Below are 20,213 nucleotides of genomic sequence, written 5' to 3'. Positions count from 1 at the left end.
TGCCGGTGCCCGGCACAACACAACAACCCCAAGGATAAATTAAGCCATGGGGGGCTGTTGTGTCATGTGAACCAGGTCATTGTCATTGTATAGTTACCATATTCCTATTTTTGCTGCACTGTTTGAGCCTCATTATATATTTGTGGAGAATGGAAAAGCTACTCACTGAAAGTGCCTTTTTGTTGTTTTTTTGTGAAGAGAACTGGACAACCATCCAGTCTATAAAAGCACAGTTTGTTTATACTCTGAGGATATTACTTCACCAGAGTAGACATTATTCTAGCAGTGCCTGAGAATGGCTTGAGGCTGTATGATGCTGTTGCTTTGTTAAAGGTAAGCAAGTTATGGACTAGCTATGGCCCTGGGTGCAAGAGTCCTAGGATCCCCTATGTAAGCCTGTTTAAAGCTTCCCAAAGGAAGAGTGAGGTGTAAATGCAGCAAGCAAATATCAGCTTGCATACAAATAATCTGCGGGCACAGCTAACATTTCCATTCACTCACCAATCAGTATGACTGCATAGGAGATAGTATAAAAACATGATAGATTGTGTTAATGATGTGTTATTTTATTGGTACTTCTTAAATGAAACTCTGGGATACTGATTGTGATTTCTCATTTCACTGTTATGACCTATAGTTTTGAAAACAACGTTTCCTTGAATGCATATGCAAACAAGCTTCTTTAGAGAAAATAAATTCAATGTATTTGATTTTCTCTTTTTAGGACCAGGGGCATACAATCCGGAGGCATACAACTCAGGAGTGAAATTGCCTTCCAGTGTTACTGTATGGGTTTCCCGGGTGGAGCGTTTTAAAGAGGCAAGAGACGACACACCTGGTCCTGGGGCATATGAGGTATGTTGATTTGACAGTGTTATTAGGCAAGTATGATTCCATTCTTTTATCAGAAATGTCATATACACATAAAAATATCCTATGGTACCATTGTAGTTTAGATATTTAAACACTGGATTAGCAAAACATTGAAGTTTTCATTTGACATTTATACAGGGCAATACAAACACTGCTTTGTTTTTTGGCTGCAGCAAAACAGTACTGTTGTTTCGGGTTGGGTGGGTTGAATATAAATGTTAAAATATACTTTAAGTGCCTTTTGACTGAGATGAATGGACCTCTTCAAGTATCTTAAACTGGGTCTGTGCACATTTGACCACTCTACCGATTTACACCCCTTTCACAAAAAAAGATCAAATTTTTTCCAAAACCATAACATGAAGGAGCACATTTTTTTCAGATGTTACGACTTTATGGAATTCATTTTCTGCACAGACTTCTGTAAGATAGTGAAAATGGGTTCTAATCCAGGAGACATTTACTCTTTTTTAGCTGAACTGAGTTGAATGAAGTGTCATCTTCTGTGCCATGGACTTGTGTTGTCTAGTTTCTTGCCTGTATTTGATTATGTATTTGATTATAGATGTTTATGATAAATTGTTTTATTATATATGTTACTGACTTTTGTTGTAAGACACTTTGGCCTTAGCTAGACCTAAGGTTTATTCCAGGGTTGTCCCTGCCTGCTCCTGGGATATCCTGTGTGTCATTTACATGAACAGGGATGACCCCAGGACAATCCCGGGATAAACCTTAGGTCTAGCTAAGGCCTATGACAAAGACATAGATAGAAATCCAAGTAACAAATAAGAGTTTCATTTAAAACTAATTGTAGGAATTGTGTAGCTAAATGTGTAACTACAATATAAGAAAATGCAGGAAGTTTTAGGACAAGCTGGGAGTTGGTGAACTGAAATCTCATCATTCTATAACATGCCAGATCATTCATGCAACCCTAAGCACATGCTCAAATCACCAAGTGGTGGCTCCCCTACATTCACCTGCCATTCCCTTTTTGTGTCTGCACACATTGGCTGCATTTGAAATGTCTTTTTTATTGGGACTTGTTGTACTTGTTGTTAGATTGCTCTTTATCTGAAAACGCCTGTTCATTTCCAAAATCTGCAACCTTCAAATATATAATTATAGCACAACTTGAAATAACTCCCTGTTGTTTCAGTTATCTTTTCAGTTTATGAATTTCCCCTACGTGATTGAAAGATATGCATATTAAGCTGGTAGTGATGTTGTCAGGGCAGGACTTTGGAGCAGGGTTTCAGGGCCCACACAGAAGGATGAGCAGGAGGGTCCCAAAACGCAAAAGGGCCTGAAGTGTATGACTTAACTCTGCATTTTGGAGTAAGGTAGTATCCTTCACCATCTAAAGAGGGGGATGCCCTGTAAGACCATTAAGTCCAGAGTCAAAAATGACCTACCTATCTGCACCACTGCCCATTGATTGTTCCAGCCCAGTGATATCCCCTCTGATGGGTAGCATTCTCGAAGGTCTCAGCAAGAGGATGACCTTTTCCAGCTCTGCTGTCTGAGACCCTTTAATTGGAGGTACAGATGATTGAGCCTGGGGCCTTCTGCATATGAAGACGTCTGGTACACCCTCAAAATGGAGGATCAGTAAAGACTTCTTTCTGCCTCTAGTCTTTTTATGAATTAGAAGGGAAAAGATCCATTGAGCACCAAAATTTTTGCATGCATGCACAATATTTATCTTTATTTATTTATTTCACAACTATGTCTCAATCTAACAGTATAGCTGAACTGTACATGATTAGTGCTGAAATCTAAAGGAGTATACAGTGAGGTTTAGGAGCCCAACCAAGCTGCTCTCACCATCAGACAAAGCATAGAGGAACTGTAAGTGATAACCACTAGGAGCTACAGACAGAAAACAGAATGTAAGGAAAATGGTCCAAGTACAGAAATCCTTGCACATGCTTGCAAGCCTCTTTCTTATCCTAGTTCAGAATGTATTTATAGTAATGGGAGCAGGGTTTTTAAGGTATTTTTTTAGGCTGAGCACTAAACAAAGCTATATTATACAAGCTTTCAGTAGTGGCACCGTACCTCTGGAATGTTCTCCCTCTGTGTAGTCTGCAGGGCTAGATTGCTGATGATCTCCCAGAATGATAGGTCAGAACTATCCTGTTCAAGCAGGCCTTTGAAAGATACCACTGATTGGCTCACCTGATTGGAAGCTCTTATCATTACAGCCTTTGCTAGAGAAAATATCAGGTTAATACATTTTCAGATGGCCGCAAATGTGTATTTTACCGATAATTATATTTTTTATCCTGGCTTCTTCCCTCTTGCATGGAATCCAAGGCAGTTTTACATGGTCCTCCTTCTCTCCATTTTATCCTTACAACAACCCTATGGGGTAGGCTAGGCTGAAAGTGAGTGACTGGCCCAAAGTCAACCAGTGAGCTTCATGACCTCGTGGGGACTAGAGTGTAAAAAGAAAGGGTGTTGTCCTTAACAAAATGTACAACTATCCAGATTCAAAGGGTTAAGGAAAAAGACAATTTTAACAAGGTTTTATCACATAAATACAATTCAACAACTTTATTAAACAACTAAAGTGCACTGGCATCTACTGTATACATCTGATTGCATCAATGTTATACAAGAATACCAAAAGAGAGATTTTGCTCTTGCTTACGTGGAACCATATCTGCCATTTGGATGCCCACTCTCCCAGCTTGGAGAGATCCCTTTGGAGCTCTTTACAATCCCTTTGTGTTTAAACAACCTTAAATAATTTGGTGTCATCGGCAAATTTGGCCACTTCACTGCTCACTCCTAATTCCAGATCATTTATGAACAAGTTGAAAAGAATTGGTCCCAATACTGATCCCTGTGGGACCCCACTATTTACTTCCCTCCATCGGGAAAATTGACCATTTATTATTATTATTATTATTATTATTATTATTATTATTATTTATTTATTTATTTATATAGCACCATCAATGTACATGGTGCTGTACAGAGTAAAACAGTAAATAGCAAGACCCTGCCGCATAGGCTTACAATCTAATAAAATCATAGTAAAACAATAAGGAGGGGAAGAGAATGCAAACAGGTACAGGGTAGGGTAAGCAGGCACAGGGTAGGGAAAAACTAACAGTAGAAAGTAACAGTAGAAGTCTGCACAACATCAAGTTTTAAAAGCTTTAGGAAAAAGAAAAGTTTTTAGTTGAGCTTTAAAAGCTGTGGTTGAACTTTATTCCTACTCTCTGCTTTCTGTTCTTTAACCAATTACTGATCCATAAGAGGACCTCTCCTCTTATTCCATGACTACTAAGTTTATTCAGGAGTCTTTGGTGGGGAACTTTATCAAAAGCCTTTGGAAGTCCAAGTAAGCAATGTCCACCAGATCACCCCTTTCTATATGTTTGTTGATACTCTCAAAGAATTCTAGTAGATTAGTGAGACAGGACTTGACTTTGCGGAAGCCATGTTTATTCTTCTTCAGCAGGACCTGCCCTTCTATATGCTTACTAATTTTGTCTTTAATAATGCTCTCAACCAATTTACCTGGAACAGATGTCAAGCAAACCAGCCTGTAATTTCCCGGATCCTTTTTTGAAAATTGGTGTTACATTGGACATCTTCCAGTCCTCTGGTACAGAGGCTGAGCTTAGGGACATGTTGCATATTTTTGTGAGGAGGTCCACAATTTCATATCTGAGTTCTTTCCCAAGGAAGGGCGCAGTTGGCACACTGACCAAAATTAGGTAATGATACTCCTGGAGACTGCTGCCATCTGGCCTTCCAGGAGCACAGCTAGATCCTAACCACGTACCTTGTCCTTCACAGGGAATGCTACCCCATCCAGAATAAGTTGTACTTCTAATCCTGGGTTGAAATATCTACTGACTATCAGGACCTCCAACTTGTCTAGACTGAGCTTCAAATTGTTCATCCTCATCCAATTCCTTGCTGTGTCCAGGACTTTCACAGTCTCCTTGACATCAGCTGAAGAGAGAGATAACCTCAAAATTCCAGATGATCAGCCCAAATGACATAGTAGATATTATGAAGCATAAGAGGGCAAATAGAGCCTGGAGGAACGTCATAGGCCAACAGTGAAGGGTTAAGCAGTTGTTCTCCAGGACCACCTTCTGTTAGTGGTCAGCGAAATATGACCAGAACCATTGCAAAACTATGTCCCCCAGTCTCATATAAGCTAAGCATCCCAGGAAGATGCCACTGACAGATTCAGTAAAACTAGCAAGGATGCACTCTCCCTGCCCAGTTTCTGGTATAGGTAATCCACAAAGGCAACCAGGGCTGTTTCCATCCCAAAATCTGACATCAAGGATTAAAATAATCCATTTAAGAAGGCGTAGAATTGTGACACCATGGCCCACTCCAGGATCTCACTCAATAAAGAACGATTAGAAAAGATGGGACCAAGTGCTATTTAGTGCCAGACCGTAGCTTTGTATCATAGAAATGTTTAAGGATTGGTAATGCAGTTCTGGAAGTTCTGGTTGCATCTCTGCCACCCAGTTTATATCTTCATTTAACCCACTGGATGGGAAGGTCCTTATTCTATGGATTCAGTACACCACTTGGGTTAGTATTTGGCACCTAAACACCAATCCTTATTCATAATGAGATCTTGGAAATACTCTACTAAGCTTGCTTGATTCTGCCAGCTCTTATGCCACGTTAGTGTTCACAAATGCAGTTCTTAACTCCTTTTGTCGTCATTCCAATACACAGCAGATGGCAAGGGCATTGTGCTGCATATATCACTCCCTTTGTACTGCATGTGAAAAAGTCTTCAATATTTTAAAAAGCAACTGACCTTTTCTGAAATTCTCTCTGCTTGGTTCTTAAACAAATACAGTAAATTGGAAAAATAGAGTTGATTAAATTATATTGCCTGAGGTTCGTCTTACTCACGTGCTGGACTACTTGGCATACATGCTAACTACAGTTTCAAGAAGATTGTAAACTATCTTAATCCACAAGTGTAAAAGTTTGAATCTCCCATGTGTTCAGTCTTACACTTAATAGTGATATGGGCATGGTAGCTCTAAATCTGAAATATATGATAAAAGGTGCCTTGCAACCTTTCTTACCTCGCAGGTTTGGAAGTGCAAACTCCCATTTGTCACATTATCAGATGTTAACAAGATATGTATTGGTAGAGGCAATAAATTGTTTTGCATTTTATTGCATTTAAAAAGTCTGCCAACTTGTTGCATTAAGGGAATCACTCTTGGGTGATAAGTCCTGGCATGATTGTTTACATTTTTAAACAATTTAGTATTGTTTGTTTTAAATAAATTCTTATAGCCTCGTATGTGATAATGACATGTTTTGTATATATTTCTTTTCTGCCTGATTTTTGTTTCAGAGGGTTATGGCCCAGCCCAGCGGTAGGTAAGCTTTTTGGGCCTATGAGGACCTCTGGCAATTTGAGAAACTATCCTGGGCACCATCACAAAATGGCTGCCATGGGTGACATGGCAATGGACAAGAAATCTGCCCAACAGACTGAGTACAAGGAAGAAGTAGGGTCTGAGCCCCAACACACTAAATGCTACCTGGGGTAGGGATGTCTTGGCATAGGGGGATGATGACAGGGCTTCCATGGCCCTCCGTTAAGGTGTTGGCAGAGCTGGGGTAGAGTTGCCTGCACAAAGCAAGTAACGAGATGCCATTTTCTAGCTCTCATTTTGGTAGCAAAGTACATTGCAAATCCCATATGTAAATAGGATTGAACCCCATAGTTCTATCTATTTACTGGGGGCAAAGTAGCTCTGCACAGGCTGAAGGGGCAAAGCAGGGTAAAAATAGGTAATAAATCATATAATTTAAATATTCTAAATGGTAATAATCAGATGGCCACATTTCTAAAGGTGGAAAATCAGTTACACACACACACACACACACACACACACACACTGGTTTTTATTTATTTTTTAAAAAATCCTTGTATTTTCAATTTCTAGGTGATATTTAAATCATAGTATTGCTTGTGAGAAATCCAATGGCATAATTTATGCTTTATTTTACAAAAAATATGTGCAGATACTTTAACGCAAACTGCAGTGGTTAATTTATACATGGTACATGCAAATTAATCCATCATTTAAAACAATTTCTACCTGTTAGCCAACTTTATGACATTTCTGACATGTTGAATGATAGTCACCTCTTTAATTTGACAGTATGAAAGTTGGTGGTGTGTCAAACCTCTTTAGTATTCCAGAAGATCTACATGACTTCTCTTTAGAATGCAGAATTTTCTTTTATTTCTCATATGTGGAACATTTGCTGCCTTTGGAAAGTGTATTATTAACCTGATCTTTGGCCTAATGTAGGCTGTAATATGAGAGCTTGCAAAATATGATTGAAATGGAACAGAGCATAGCACATATTTCTGCTACCTGTACAGTGTTGCTTAGTTACTTATTATAGGCCGTATATTGTTTTAATTTTCTTTCATCTGATGCCTGACATTCATAGTTAAAAGTGGTCCATAAGTAATTCATGTCTGAAGAATCTTACAGTGTCATAGTTTATATTGCTACGTTATTTCATATTATTCACCAGACATAAAATTATTCAAAGATTAATGATTATCACACTGCCTGCTTGTACATATAGGAACTTAGGTTAAGGATGTTCAACGCCATCTCAAAGTATTTTTGCACCCCAGGTGAGGTATAATTTTGGTGTCGCCCCTGCCCCCCCCCCCCCCATGCTACCACTATTAGTTCCTGAACAGCATGAGATGGTTTCATTGGGGCTAGGGGGAATACAAGTCTCCTGGGATAGTGATATCTTCTATTTTTAATTCCTTTCTTTAACATTGCAATATTTATCCATGCCACTGTACTGTGAGGTGCTTTAAACTTTTGTTTGGGACATAGTATAAGCGTTCTTTAAACCAATGGTCTTCAATATGTCCAGATCCGAGATTCACCTTTGATTTTCATCCTGTAACATGAGGCAGCAATAGTAGCCGGGCAAAGCTTGGCACCCAGGAAAGTGCTGCATTGGGCAGTCCAAGCTGCAAACACACGCCATTTTAAATCACAACACTTTTGCTAGTATGAGACTTAGCTGTGTGTTTTGGGCAAAGAAGTAAATTTTTGTGAACTGCCCGGAGAGCCCCGGCTATTGAGCGGTATAGAAATGTAATAAATAAATAAATGAGGCCAAATATGTCTCCCTCGGGAAGGAGTTCAATGGTGTGGGGCCACCACTGGGAAAGCCCTGTCTCTGGTACCCGCCAGCCTAGTGGCAACAATATAATGTAACATTGTATTATAATTAATCATTGTAATTATTATTTAATTTTTATATGGTAATGCAATAGCGATGATGTTGTTGATGTGTTTACGGCAATGGTTTTAAAACAGTGACAGCAGTGGATTCTGGCGTTCCTCAGATGTTTATATGAGGTTTAGCGAGGGTTCCTCAATGAGGAGATCAGTATGGCGCACAAGCTTCACTTTGAAATATAGCTTCCCATCACTGCTAAGATTCCTGTACGATATACAGCCAAACAAAAGTATGGTGTATTTTCTAGGTCATACTCTCAGAGGGAATAACAGTGAGGCTTAAACATCTGGTCAGTGCTCACATGAACCGAATGTGCTCCCTTGAATATGCCCCAAATCCTAGGGAGTGTACCAAATTGCAAGGATGGACATACTGAGGTTCTTCAGCAGAGAAAACAATGTGGAAGTCCGAAAGACTGAAACACACTGTTTTAATGGAATATGCAGAGCTCTCTGCAGCATCCAAACTACATATGCTGGTGAGATGTTAGCTTCTGCTTTTCTGTGAGAGTAAATTATTAATTTGGTTCCAGTAGACAACTCTAATGGCATTCTTCAGCTGGTCAGTGTATGCCAAAATGTTATGGCTTCAAATTAATTGCAATTGGAGCCTTGAAAATAAGCCCATCATGGTGTTATAAGGGCTTAGACGATGAGTTAGTGAAATGTTGTTGATGCCCAGGAAGAAAGGCCAGCTGAGGCTCCAGATCTGAACTGCCATGTGTTGCAGCCACCACTCCAGCTTAATACCTAGAAGATGACTTTATTATACAAATAAAGAATCTGACCACATCCACACGGCATGAATCAAAAGGCTCTGCTCCTACAGTGAACAGCTGTGCTATTGGCCAGGAGCCTCTGTGTTTATATCTACATCAGCAGTCTCTCGCCTTGGCATGAATATGTGTGCACAGAGCTTTGTGCTTTAATATAGCCGAGGCTTTTTAGCATAGTTTTGGTTCTCTTCAGCATCATGAGTCATATGTTGAGGACGTGGCTTGCTAGATACTTTCCTATACAAAGCATCATTTGCACCCTCTATGAATGAAAGCAATTATCTTGGCAACAACCTCTTCAGCCTTTTGAAGAGTCAATGGAAGAAGGTAGAAGGGCTCTTGATAGCATAGTGTATTGTATCAATTTGCTAGGACTGCCACAGAAGCGTTCCTTCCCCAAGTAATCTTAACTTTGAGAGCCTAGAAATATCTAGGCATTTGTGGAGTGAATGATATTTTTGCAAATATAACCCCCACCCCACTCACACCAAAAAACAAAAACAAAAAAAATAGTTGAATTTCCAGATTGGTTTTAGGGAGCGTGCATGACCATGCTATTTAAAACTACCTGGTGCCTTTGTTATATTATTATTTTAAGCATCAAGTGAAGTTTTGTTTACTTGGGCTTTTGGTGGGTAAATTGACTTGTTGAATTTCCTGGGTTTGGTGTATTTTTGTGTGTGTATCTTGGTTTAGGAATATTTATTCTGGCAAAGATGGGGTGGGACATGATAGCACTGTTCTATAAAAGAGAGCAACGACTTGTCCGGTCATCTGGGACAGCAGAGAATATGATCTAAGTGAGAACGGCCAGCAAAAGCTTGCAGTGTGTCCTCACCCACTATCAGGAGTGCTCAAGGGTTCCAGTCAGCCAGTCCTACCCTTCTTCTAAGATACTATATGCAGGCCATTCTACCTCTTTCATACTGATACTCAACAGTCTATGGTTATGAACATAAACAGTTTTCATTGGATTGGTTTTTTTTGGTGGGGGAAGTGGGATTGCCCTCCTTAGGTATTTTTAAAAAGTGTTTTGCATTCTGCAATCCTGAGGGTTTCCCCAAACATGCTGATTAGATGTTTTCCTCTCATTTTTAGTGGCCCTATTTTAGCTTCCACAACTTGAATTTGCTATTATAGGAAGTGGTGGTATGTTCTCTGATTTTTATATGCTGTTTTATGTTTTTGTGATAATTATGTTAAGCCCCCTTGAATACCGATTATGGCAGAAAGGCAGCATGCATTTGTTTTTTAAAAAATCAAAACAATCAATACATGTGACAATGTGGTACAGTTTTCTGTTGTGAGTGCAGGAGGTGAGACAATAAAGAGGTGACACATCTGCATGTATTGAAAATTGGGCCACATTTAATAAATCTGATCTGCAAAGGGGGTTCCCTGGGTGTCCACTGTGTTGACACTAGCTGATCAGTGTAATTGGGTGAAACATTCTCTGCTTGCTGAATGTTGATTATAGAATCGGCACTCCCCCAGGATCTTCCCATTTGGGGAAAGGGGGGGGACATCCCCTGTCACATCCCCATGGACCTCAAAACACCAGGTGTGCAAGGGGAGATGGCCCCACAGGGAATCCTTATCCCCCCACTGGGGCACCAAAACCCTCAGCGGCAGGCCCTCAGGCATCACCTGCCACCACCAACGATGCGTCAGAATGATCACCATCCCTATCCAGGCATAGCCTGCACAAACCAGCCTACCTAGCGGAATGCAACCAACTGGAACCAAAGGAAAAACGCACCAAATCAACTTAACACGTTTCCACCCCACTTACAGTGTGAAGCAGGCAAAAAGACACATAGCAAGCCAATTGGACTGTGTGCCAAAAATTCCTGCTCGGCCCTTAAAAGGGTGACCAAGAAACCCCATGCTGCATACAGGGAGGGAGGGAAGTGTGCTTCAAAGAGGCCAGGAGGAGGGCTCCACAGGCTAATATTGCCTGGTAAGCCCCTCCTCTGGCCGGTGATACCACCAAGCCCCACCAATGCTGGGTTTTGCAGATGCCTCCTTTAATTCCCTCACCACACCCGCAACCGTTCCCTCTGCAGCCAGTAAAGCCGAAAACAGGGTAGGGCATTTCCCCTTGGAGCAGATGACTTCATTGCAGTTTCATGTTGTAATAGGTATGTCGAAAACCTGCACTTTTTTCCCTGAGCACTTTTCTGACTTCCAACAAGCTAGCATTCCAGGATGGAGCACACTTAATTCAGAAAAGTGGTTATGTGGTTTTTATAATGTAGACTCATCATTGTTGCATTACACACTTGTTATCTGCAGTTGGCTTACTTGTGTTTCAACTTGTCATTTATTTTTCATAGACGCGGCAATCACATACTCAGACTTGCTGCCTCTTTAGAAAACTTATCCACAATAGCAAATGCATTAGAATGTTTTTGAATTAGAATTGACAAATCACAGCTAATTACAAGGAGCTTGGGATCAATGAAGTAATGTAATTTTGGAGAATCCTGGCTTGCTGTTTGTGAGCTGCGGGCTAGTTGGAACGTAGCCCAGTCTCTCCCACTTGGCTCCTCCTACCAGTGGGAGTAGCTAAAGTAAGCAGGAATTAAAAACTGTGTAAATCATCCAAACCGAGGCTCCTGGCTTGATGTGCTCCTTACATCAGAATTTGTTGTTGGTTTATGATTCTTGGCTTGTTTGGGAGTGACAAGCCAGGTGCTCCAATTTGAAGAACATACTTAAGCTTTCAGTTTCTGAGCTTACCACTGTGTGCAAATGAGGCCAATGTCATTCATTAAACACTAATGTTGCAGATAATGTTCCATTCCTTCATCTTTGCAAGTTGCTATGCAAATCTACTTCCCCAAAGGTTATGCAGTTGCCAGCTTGCAGGTCGTGTACAACTCATTTTTTTCTTCATACAGAATAAGGGAAGTTAATGTTTATTTCAACAATATGTTCATTATTTAATTAATTGGTATTTCTACTGCTTAGATAACAAATCCAGGTTAACTGGCTTATGATAAATTCCAAGGACATACTATATTAACATTAAACTGACTTTAAAATGTGAGGGTTTCTTTACTATGCTACTATTTTAAACCCAACCATTATTTCATGATTACATTGTTTAATAGCTATAAATCATTCTGCATCATCTGCTAAGAAAATGATAGAGTTATTAAAAAGTAGCAAATGCCTTGTCAGTTTACTGCATAAGTTATTTTTAGGTTTCATTAAAATTATTTTAGTTGGAATTCAATTCCAACTAGCAGCAGCCAAAGAATTTTAGTGTACCTTTTTAGGGTTTTCCTCCAAAAACAAACAAACCCAAGAACAACAAAAAACAGACAACTTTCGGGGACCTTCATACAGAAATGGAAGTCCAAAATAATAGTTTATCAGTATAATTAATTCACTGAAATATTGGAGAGGCATTTAATTTGGCACTGCGTTCTTGCCTTTCACTTCCCAGACTTTGTTTATTCAAAATCATGCCCATACATCTTCTACTGGAATTATTACAAAATAGTTTTCTGTCACTTTGAACATGTCTGTGTATTTGACAGCAAAATATGGGAGCTCAGGCTGTGTAGCACTCTAATTAGTCCACCAGTGTGCTAATTTTTTCAACTATTAGACCACATATGAAGATACCTAAGGACATGGCTAGACGAGGGAGTCAGAGGGTGACGATGATCGCAAGATCGTCACCCTGGTTTAGACGCAGTGCGTGACATCGCGGCCGCCATTTTGTTGTTGTTAAAGGAGAAGGAGCGCACGAGCGCTCGTCGGAAAAGCGGTGAGTGTTTTTTTTAAAGAAACCCCCTTCCCCCTACCCCACCACCGATGGGCACAGTGCCTATGCCTGGGTCCCAGGTCCTCATGGTTACTCGCAAGGAGCCGGGACAAACCGCAATGCCCACTCACACTTTCTGCGGTCTTGGGATTATCCTAAGACTGTGGAAAAAGTGGGATTAAAGGGTAGGGTGAAATCATGGGCCAAGGGAGAGGTCATCCCTCCCTGCTCCTGGGATCCCCTGTGTATCATGTGAATGCACAGCGATGATCCCAGGGTGATCCTGGGATACAGGCCTGGTCTAGCCTTGGCCTAAGTGCCATCTACTGTAGCATAAAATCTTTGACAGACATTTTTGGCCTTACAAATAGTGGTTGATTTCCCTTAATTTTGGGTTCTCCTGACCATGCCATAGCCTCTGATGGTGCTGTGATTGATGGGAGAAGTTGTTGAAGCCTTACTTGAATTCTGATAGTTAGAAATAAGGGTCAAAGTTGTCATGCATGCCTTGTTTGATTCCTCTTTGTAAAGACAATGCTTGTTTATTATAGACGCCTGCATAAACCAGCAGGACGGATTCCAAGTTCTTGGCGGCCCTAGACAGCAGGATTCTATGGGGGGGAGGCTCCCCATGGTCCACACATTGTGGATTAGCTTTCCTGTGCTTCCTCACCCACCCACACACTGTGGGTCCTCTTCCCTGCCAGCTTCAAGAAGGATGGTGGTACTAGCAGGAGCAAAAAGGAAACTCCTTCTAGCATCATCATCCTTCTTGAAGCTGGCAGAGAAGAGGGCCCAGAGTGTGTGTGTGTGGTGGTGGTTGTGGTGGTACAGGAAAGGCAACCCATAATGCTGCCATACCCAGAAGGAATTAGGAAATTGCTCCAGAGATTCTGGGATGATCTCCCATTTCCTATAGAGCTGAGTGGCAGGAAGATGTACTTCTGCATAGTTGAGCACTTCTGTGGCTAACAGTAGATTGAGAGAGGTGTGCCCCATTGCTGCTGAAAGCTCCTCCCACCATTGGGTCTCAAAGGAATGCAAGAGCTCCAATCTGTCCGGCACATCTCCCATTGGGAAACCAAATATTTCACAGAGGCCCCTGTGCAGGTGCTGGTGCTTCTAGGAAGGTCTATATCCAAGGGGGAGGGGGTATCTGGCTGCAAGAAATAGATGTGATTTTATTTTCAGATTGCTTTACTGTTGCCAGGCGGTTTTCTCTTTTTGAAATGGGGAATGTCCCAGCAGCTCTGATTGGCAACGGGTCTTCCAAATCACGCCAACGTCTGACTCCTGGCCTGATAACAAGTGTAGCTCTGAAAATTCTAGAATATTTTATATTTGGCTGTTTTTATCATTTGCTGTACTTGTACTTTACTTGTCCTTGTTATACTATTAGGCAAACAGACTTTAAGAAACTATTAACTATCCAGGTTTTTTTTTTTTTTTGCCTGTATTGACCAAATCATGCTGTACTAAGACTCCAAATTAACTGTTTAACCCAAGGTGCCCTCTTAAGTCACATCTTCACAAATCCCATTTTAGTTTTAAATGGACCCTGTAGGAACTAAAATATAGACAGACACAAATACGTGATTTAATTAAAATCCATCTTTAGCCACTCACAAACACTATTAAATTAGCACTAAGCAGATGGGGCCAATCATTATTATCGTTACTTGGGAAATGCTCTCATGAAAATAAGCCTCCCCTGGCTCATCAGAATTTGTGATATCGTGTGCCAGTAGAAATCTCTGTGCTAAACGTTCTAATAAACACCATATGAAATGAAAAATTTATAGTATCACAACACAAGAAAACAACCACTTAATGATTTGAGTAACTAAAACCTGGGGAGGTCTGCATTCTCCAGGCAGTCAAATTTGGCCAGTACTTGTTTGTGATACAAGAGTTTCGCTCCCAGAAGCCCAAGAAAGACTGGCTGGACTATTTGTAGACATTTCAACTGGAAGGAGCAGCAGTTTCTGGTATTCTCTGGTTAGTCTAAACCAGACCTCATTGTTCAAAATACAGGAAGCCGAACAGCCAACTCTTCTGCATCTTGCTGAGTCCCAGTTATTTTATGCTTATATTTGCATGTTACACAGTTCCACAATACTCTAGCCTGCCCATGCATTGAGCTCAGCAGTCACTAACTACACTGTGGAAAGAAATGGGAAATTGACTGACTTCCCTGTGGTTATTAACCTTTGATGCCCTTTTGCAGGCCTCATAGTGAGACCTTTTCCTTCCTAAAGGAATGGTGTTTTTTGGCGTTTTGCTCTGTACCAGGAATAAAAGAATGGTGTTTGCGCTGCACCAGGAATAAAGAAACAATCTGTGATGTGTGTTTCTCTTTTGTTTCAGAGAACAACATTTTGGGGCACAGTAAATAGCACCACCGAGGGAAATGAAAACATTATCCCTTAGCTGTTCTCCTGTATATTAACCTGACTTGTGCCCTCCACAATTAAAGGATCCAAGCCCCAGGTGGAGCAGCCTCTGCACACACTTTTAAATAATAACATAAAAACTTGCTAAGCAAGAGCAAGAACTCAAGATCCTGTTTGTGATTGCGCCTAATCTAGATGCTTCACTAGTTCTCACAGCAATGGCACTAGAGTATTTCCTTTCCTGTCCCCATATTACGCCATATAGGAATTAAGCATTTATTTTAAACAATTATATTCTGCCTTTCAACCAGAGAATTCAAGGCAGCTAACTAATTATTAACACGATATAAAAATGGGACATCTTGGAAATGCGGGAAATGGAATATAAACCCACCCACCCTTAGTTTGGAAATCCCTGGTCCATTACAAGCTCAGACTTGAAACCCTGGAGAGATGTTACCAGTCAACAAGGCCAATAAAAGAATGGAGACAATAGTGAGCTAGATGGGTTGATTTTGATATAAGGTAGCTTTCGAAGCAGCCCATCCTAACAATGGGCTGATGGTAGGTGGCCCCACTAAAGATAGAAAAGGCTGGGCAGGCTTAACTCCCAAGACCCAAATGACTCATATTGCACTAGGATACAGGGGGCCTGCAGTCCCCATTGATTTATCTACCCCTTTTTCATACACTAGCCTCCCTTTCATGCTCTTGATTGGGGAGATTAAAAAGTAGATCCCCCCCTCACAAACTAGGAAACGATAGTTACTCCTAATTAATCCAGCTTGTAAGAATAAGATTTGAAGTTGTATCATTATGACCCCTGAATACATTGGCTTCTAACTTTTAATACTGTATTTTTCTGAACTTCTAAGAGCTGTATACCTTTCAAATCTTAAAATGTATGGCACACCCAACAATATTTAGTAATTGGTGAAGAGCAAACTCTGCTCAGTTCTATTTTGGAATTGGGTCTGCAATTATGAAAAGTATTGGAGAACTCTAAAAATATATATTCATATTATGAGCTAGGCAAAATTTGCTTTCTCAACCTGGAAATTACTAACTTTACCAGCACCTTTATATAATATATATTATTAATACAGTAGAAGATTTCTTGTATTTTCTCTTTGTTTTGCATTATATATATTTTTCTGTGGTCTGAGCATCATAACCAAAAATCTTGGTTGCATGGAAGAGAAAGCAGCTACATTTTTGTTTCTGTTACATCCATTAACTGTATTCAAGGTGCCTTTCAGCTGGAAGGGATGACAGATAGGTAACATTCCCACTATCAGATGCATCAGGGGACAGCAGGAGACAAAGTGCACTGGGATACAGGTGCACCTTTTCCAGAGCACTAGAAAGATGAATGCACCTATTGTCATCGCTCCCCTGCCTCCCCTTAGCCATTAATATGACAGCATTGTAATTGATGGCATGACATGGGACCTGTTCTGAAATTTCTTTCCCCTCTTTTGAAGCTACCCCGTGTAGCTTTTGGACAGAGTACGGTTATCTAATGTGTCAACAGATCTGTCTTCCAATTTCAATCCATGCCATCCTGGTAATGACAGAAAATCACATGCACTTGTAGCACAAAGGAGATATTTTTTAGACCTGATGATGTCTGTGTTCGCCGTGGTGCCCTGCAGTGGTCTGCTACATTGTAATGTCTGAGGTCAGAAAGATATTTATCAGGGTAGGAAGAAATGTCAGTGTAATTTAACTCATCCATCTACCGTAGCAAGATATTTTGCATTTTAATGCTCTTCATTTTGCTTAAATGTTTCCCTGGATGCACTATTCCAAATTGAAAAGAGAAAGAGTTCAACAGCTCTGCTTCATACTATGCTATGTACCATAGATCATCAGTATGCATTAAACAAATGAAAAGCTCTAGAGTCCAGGGCAATCTATAAGTGAATGTGCAGATTATGAAAAACACCATTTTCTTTCCATTCTAATAACTGCTGGAAAAAATATTGAGCCCCTCAGTAACTAATGGAAAGTATTTTTGAACATAATTACTATTTTAAGCTTGGCTTTCTAATTACTTCCTTACCAGCTCATCAGCATGCCACACCTGGGAGTTTTATCACATTGTCACAAATGTTACACCGCTGCCCGCAAAATTTGTTCAGGCTTTCAGTCTGTAACCAGATTTTTCTGAAATGTAAGATGTCACCATGCGAAGCAGCACCTAACTGTTAAAGGAACTGGTAGCTGTAGCTTTGCACTTAGGATAGCTAGGAGTTGTTTCAGTTCACATTTTATTAAATCATAGATGATTTTTCTCCCGCATTTCAGGCAAAAGGGAAAAATCATTATAACAATCATGTGTATATGAATTACAGTTTGTCATTAGAAATATTCAATATTTAATTCTTGGAACGTAAAAGTTCTTATTAGACAGAAATAGTTTCCAGCCTAACTAATTTGGTTTCAAAATTGGCTTTAAGCTAAAGCTGCCATTTTGTACCTGACTGTGATTGGCCAATTGCACGCTTCCTGAAATAGTTTAGAGATGTACTTCATACAGTTGATTTTTCACATAAGTAAATACATCTCCCATTTTGAGATGTGGGACCCTCAGGGAGCCTCAGTCACAAAGCTACTATGGAAACATTAAGAGATATGGTGGCTGTGTTTCCTACTTTAAAGAGGACTGCCTTCTATTTGAAGGCCTATCGCAAGGCGCTCCTCTATTTTAAGGTGTCTTACATTTGAAGGACTGTTCAGCCTATGTCCAGTTTAAAGATAATGATCCATAAAAAGGGGGAGTAGCAGGGGCTTGAAGTTGCCCCTCAATTGGGCAGCAGTCTGAACAGGTCCACAGGCCACCTGGTCACAAGCTTCTCCCACTATGGGTAAGAGGTGTTGTATTTTTGTTTAAATTATTGTAATTCCTAAATTTGCATCCACACATATTAAATCAGCACATGCAAATTATTATGCAAATCAGTGTCCTCTTTTGTCCTTTTTTAAGGCAAAAAATTGCCACCCTGTGGGGAGAACAGCCTAGAAATGTACAACTTTACCAAAAAGGACACTGATATGCATAACAATCTGGATAGAATGTTGATTTGGATCAAGGAGAGATTCATTGCTGAAATTAATAACGTCAGACCATTTTTACTTTGCCCGTAAAAGTACTTCGTAGTGTGAATTTTGACCTCTTGGCTTTCCCCCCATCTCCAGACTTTTGAATCTACCTCTTAGGCATATCACTTGCTCCCCTGCTTCCTATGGTATTCCTGGTTTTCAATTTCATTCTGTACTTTTATTATATTGAGGAAATAATTATGGATTCAGAAATGTCTACACACAGTCAATTTAATGTATTTAAGGAAATTCAGAATCATTCAAAACTACCATTGTCAAGTTAGAAAAATAATCAGACACAATAGGAAGCTTCATTAAAAAGAAACACATTGAACAGTTGCATTATGGTATTATTTCAAAGAACGTTTTCCATCCTTTTGGAAACAGCTTTAATTCATGATGACAGCCATATTTATGGTGCTTGTTTGTCATTTGGAATTGTTTGTTTTGGCAAACTGTTAGTGTCAAACTATTATAATTTTATTGATGTAATATTTTCTTTCTCTAAAAGTATAGCCATTCTTAGAGAAACTAGAAGGTTCTTTTCTGAAACCATATTTCAAACTAGCAATAAATGTGAAGTTACCTAATTTTTCACTTTCAAAACAATATACGAACTGAAATTCAGTTACCATTTGAAATTTGCAATTCTCCAAATTTTACAATACATTGAAAAATGTATACAAAAAAAATGTACATTAGGGAAACATGCACACATGCATTTATGTGAAAATAACATGAAATACATTATATTAGGAAAATAGCTTGTGAAAATGGATGTATTAGGCAAAAATGCATGTATTAAAAATGCACATAAAAATGCATACAATTTTTCATGCAAACATTTCCCCTCATAGTTCATCCTGAATTTAAGATTGTACAAATTGTCAAAGTTTGACAATTTAAATTTAATGAAATGAATTTAAGATTGGAAAATTGGAAACTGAGACAACCCAAAATTGACAGATTCACCCATCCCTATCCTAAAATGTGGCATATAAAATATGAGGAAGTGAATATGTTTTGACAAGAAGTTTTTGAAAGTTTAGTTAGACTGATTTTAAGTTACTGATTAGTCTGGACTGTCTTGAATACAAGATATTGGCTGTAGTGACAACAGCGTGTGGACAGCTATAAAATGCAGTTGCAGTTATTGATGTTAGCAAATTTTGTATTACTTGTCTTGGAAAGAAACACTTGGCAGCTTAAAATGCCTCAAATATCAAGTGAGAATTATGGCTCCAGATGTTTTTTATTCAGCTCAGGTTCGCTTGTAAATAGACACTTGCCCAGGTGCCTTGGTCAAGTAAGAATTGCTTTCAGAGAATTGAACAGGAAAACTTTAAAGAAGGTTGTAGTAGTTGGTGGTGGTAGTACATTTTGTTTTCTGGCAACAGATGACTAGCCTAGTTATGTTTATTAAGCTAGTAACAAAATTCTGAGCGCTAGGAATTGGCTTATTTAGAAGCCTGGACTAGTGAAAAGCTCAGGCTGCAATATTAAACTAAGTATATTGCAATGACTATGGGCCTGTTAAGAACATGTCCAGATAACCTCTCCCAGTGGTTTCATGTAAATGTTGAACAGCATAGGGGATGAAATAGAGCCCTGTGGAACCCCATGGCCTAGATGCCATGGCACAGAGCAATAATCCCCCAGCACCACCTTCTGGAATTGGCCATCCAAGTAGGAGCGGAACCACTGCAACACAGTGCCTCCAACTCCCAGCCCAGACAACCTATCCAGAAGGATACCATGGTTGATGGTATCGAAAGCTGCTGAGGAGGTCCAAGAGAATCAACAGGGTCACACTCCCTCTCCCAGCAAAGGTCATCCCACAAGGTGACCAAGGTAGTTTCCGTTCCAAAACCAGGACTGAAGTCCAATTGAAATGGATCTAGATGATCCATTTCATTCAAGCGTGCCTAGAGTTGTCCTGCAACCACCCCCTCAAGCACTTTGCCCAGGAAGGGGATATTAG

General features: G+C 39.9%; 1 protein-coding gene across 1 annotated transcript in view; it reads left to right on the top strand.

Annotated features, from left to right (window-relative positions):
- The window catches only part of STPG2 (sperm tail PG-rich repeat containing 2), a 251,934-nt gene that overhangs the window by 144,338 nt on the left and 87,383 nt on the right, over nucleotides 1–20,213 (top strand). Inside the window, exon 12 of the mRNA XM_063136092.1 lies at nucleotides 725–855. Coding sequence (XP_062992162.1) covers nucleotides 725–855 — 131 coding nt within the window. The remainder of the gene's footprint in view (nucleotides 1–724; nucleotides 856–20,213) is intronic.

This window comes from Elgaria multicarinata, chromosome 10 (assembly GCF_023053635.1).
Source record: "Elgaria multicarinata webbii isolate HBS135686 ecotype San Diego chromosome 10, rElgMul1.1.pri, whole genome shotgun sequence".
NCBI lineage: Eukaryota > Metazoa > Chordata > Lepidosauria > Squamata > Anguidae > Elgaria > Elgaria multicarinata.
Note: the sequence above shows the minus strand (reverse complement) of the source record. Positions and strands in the feature narration are given on the sequence as shown.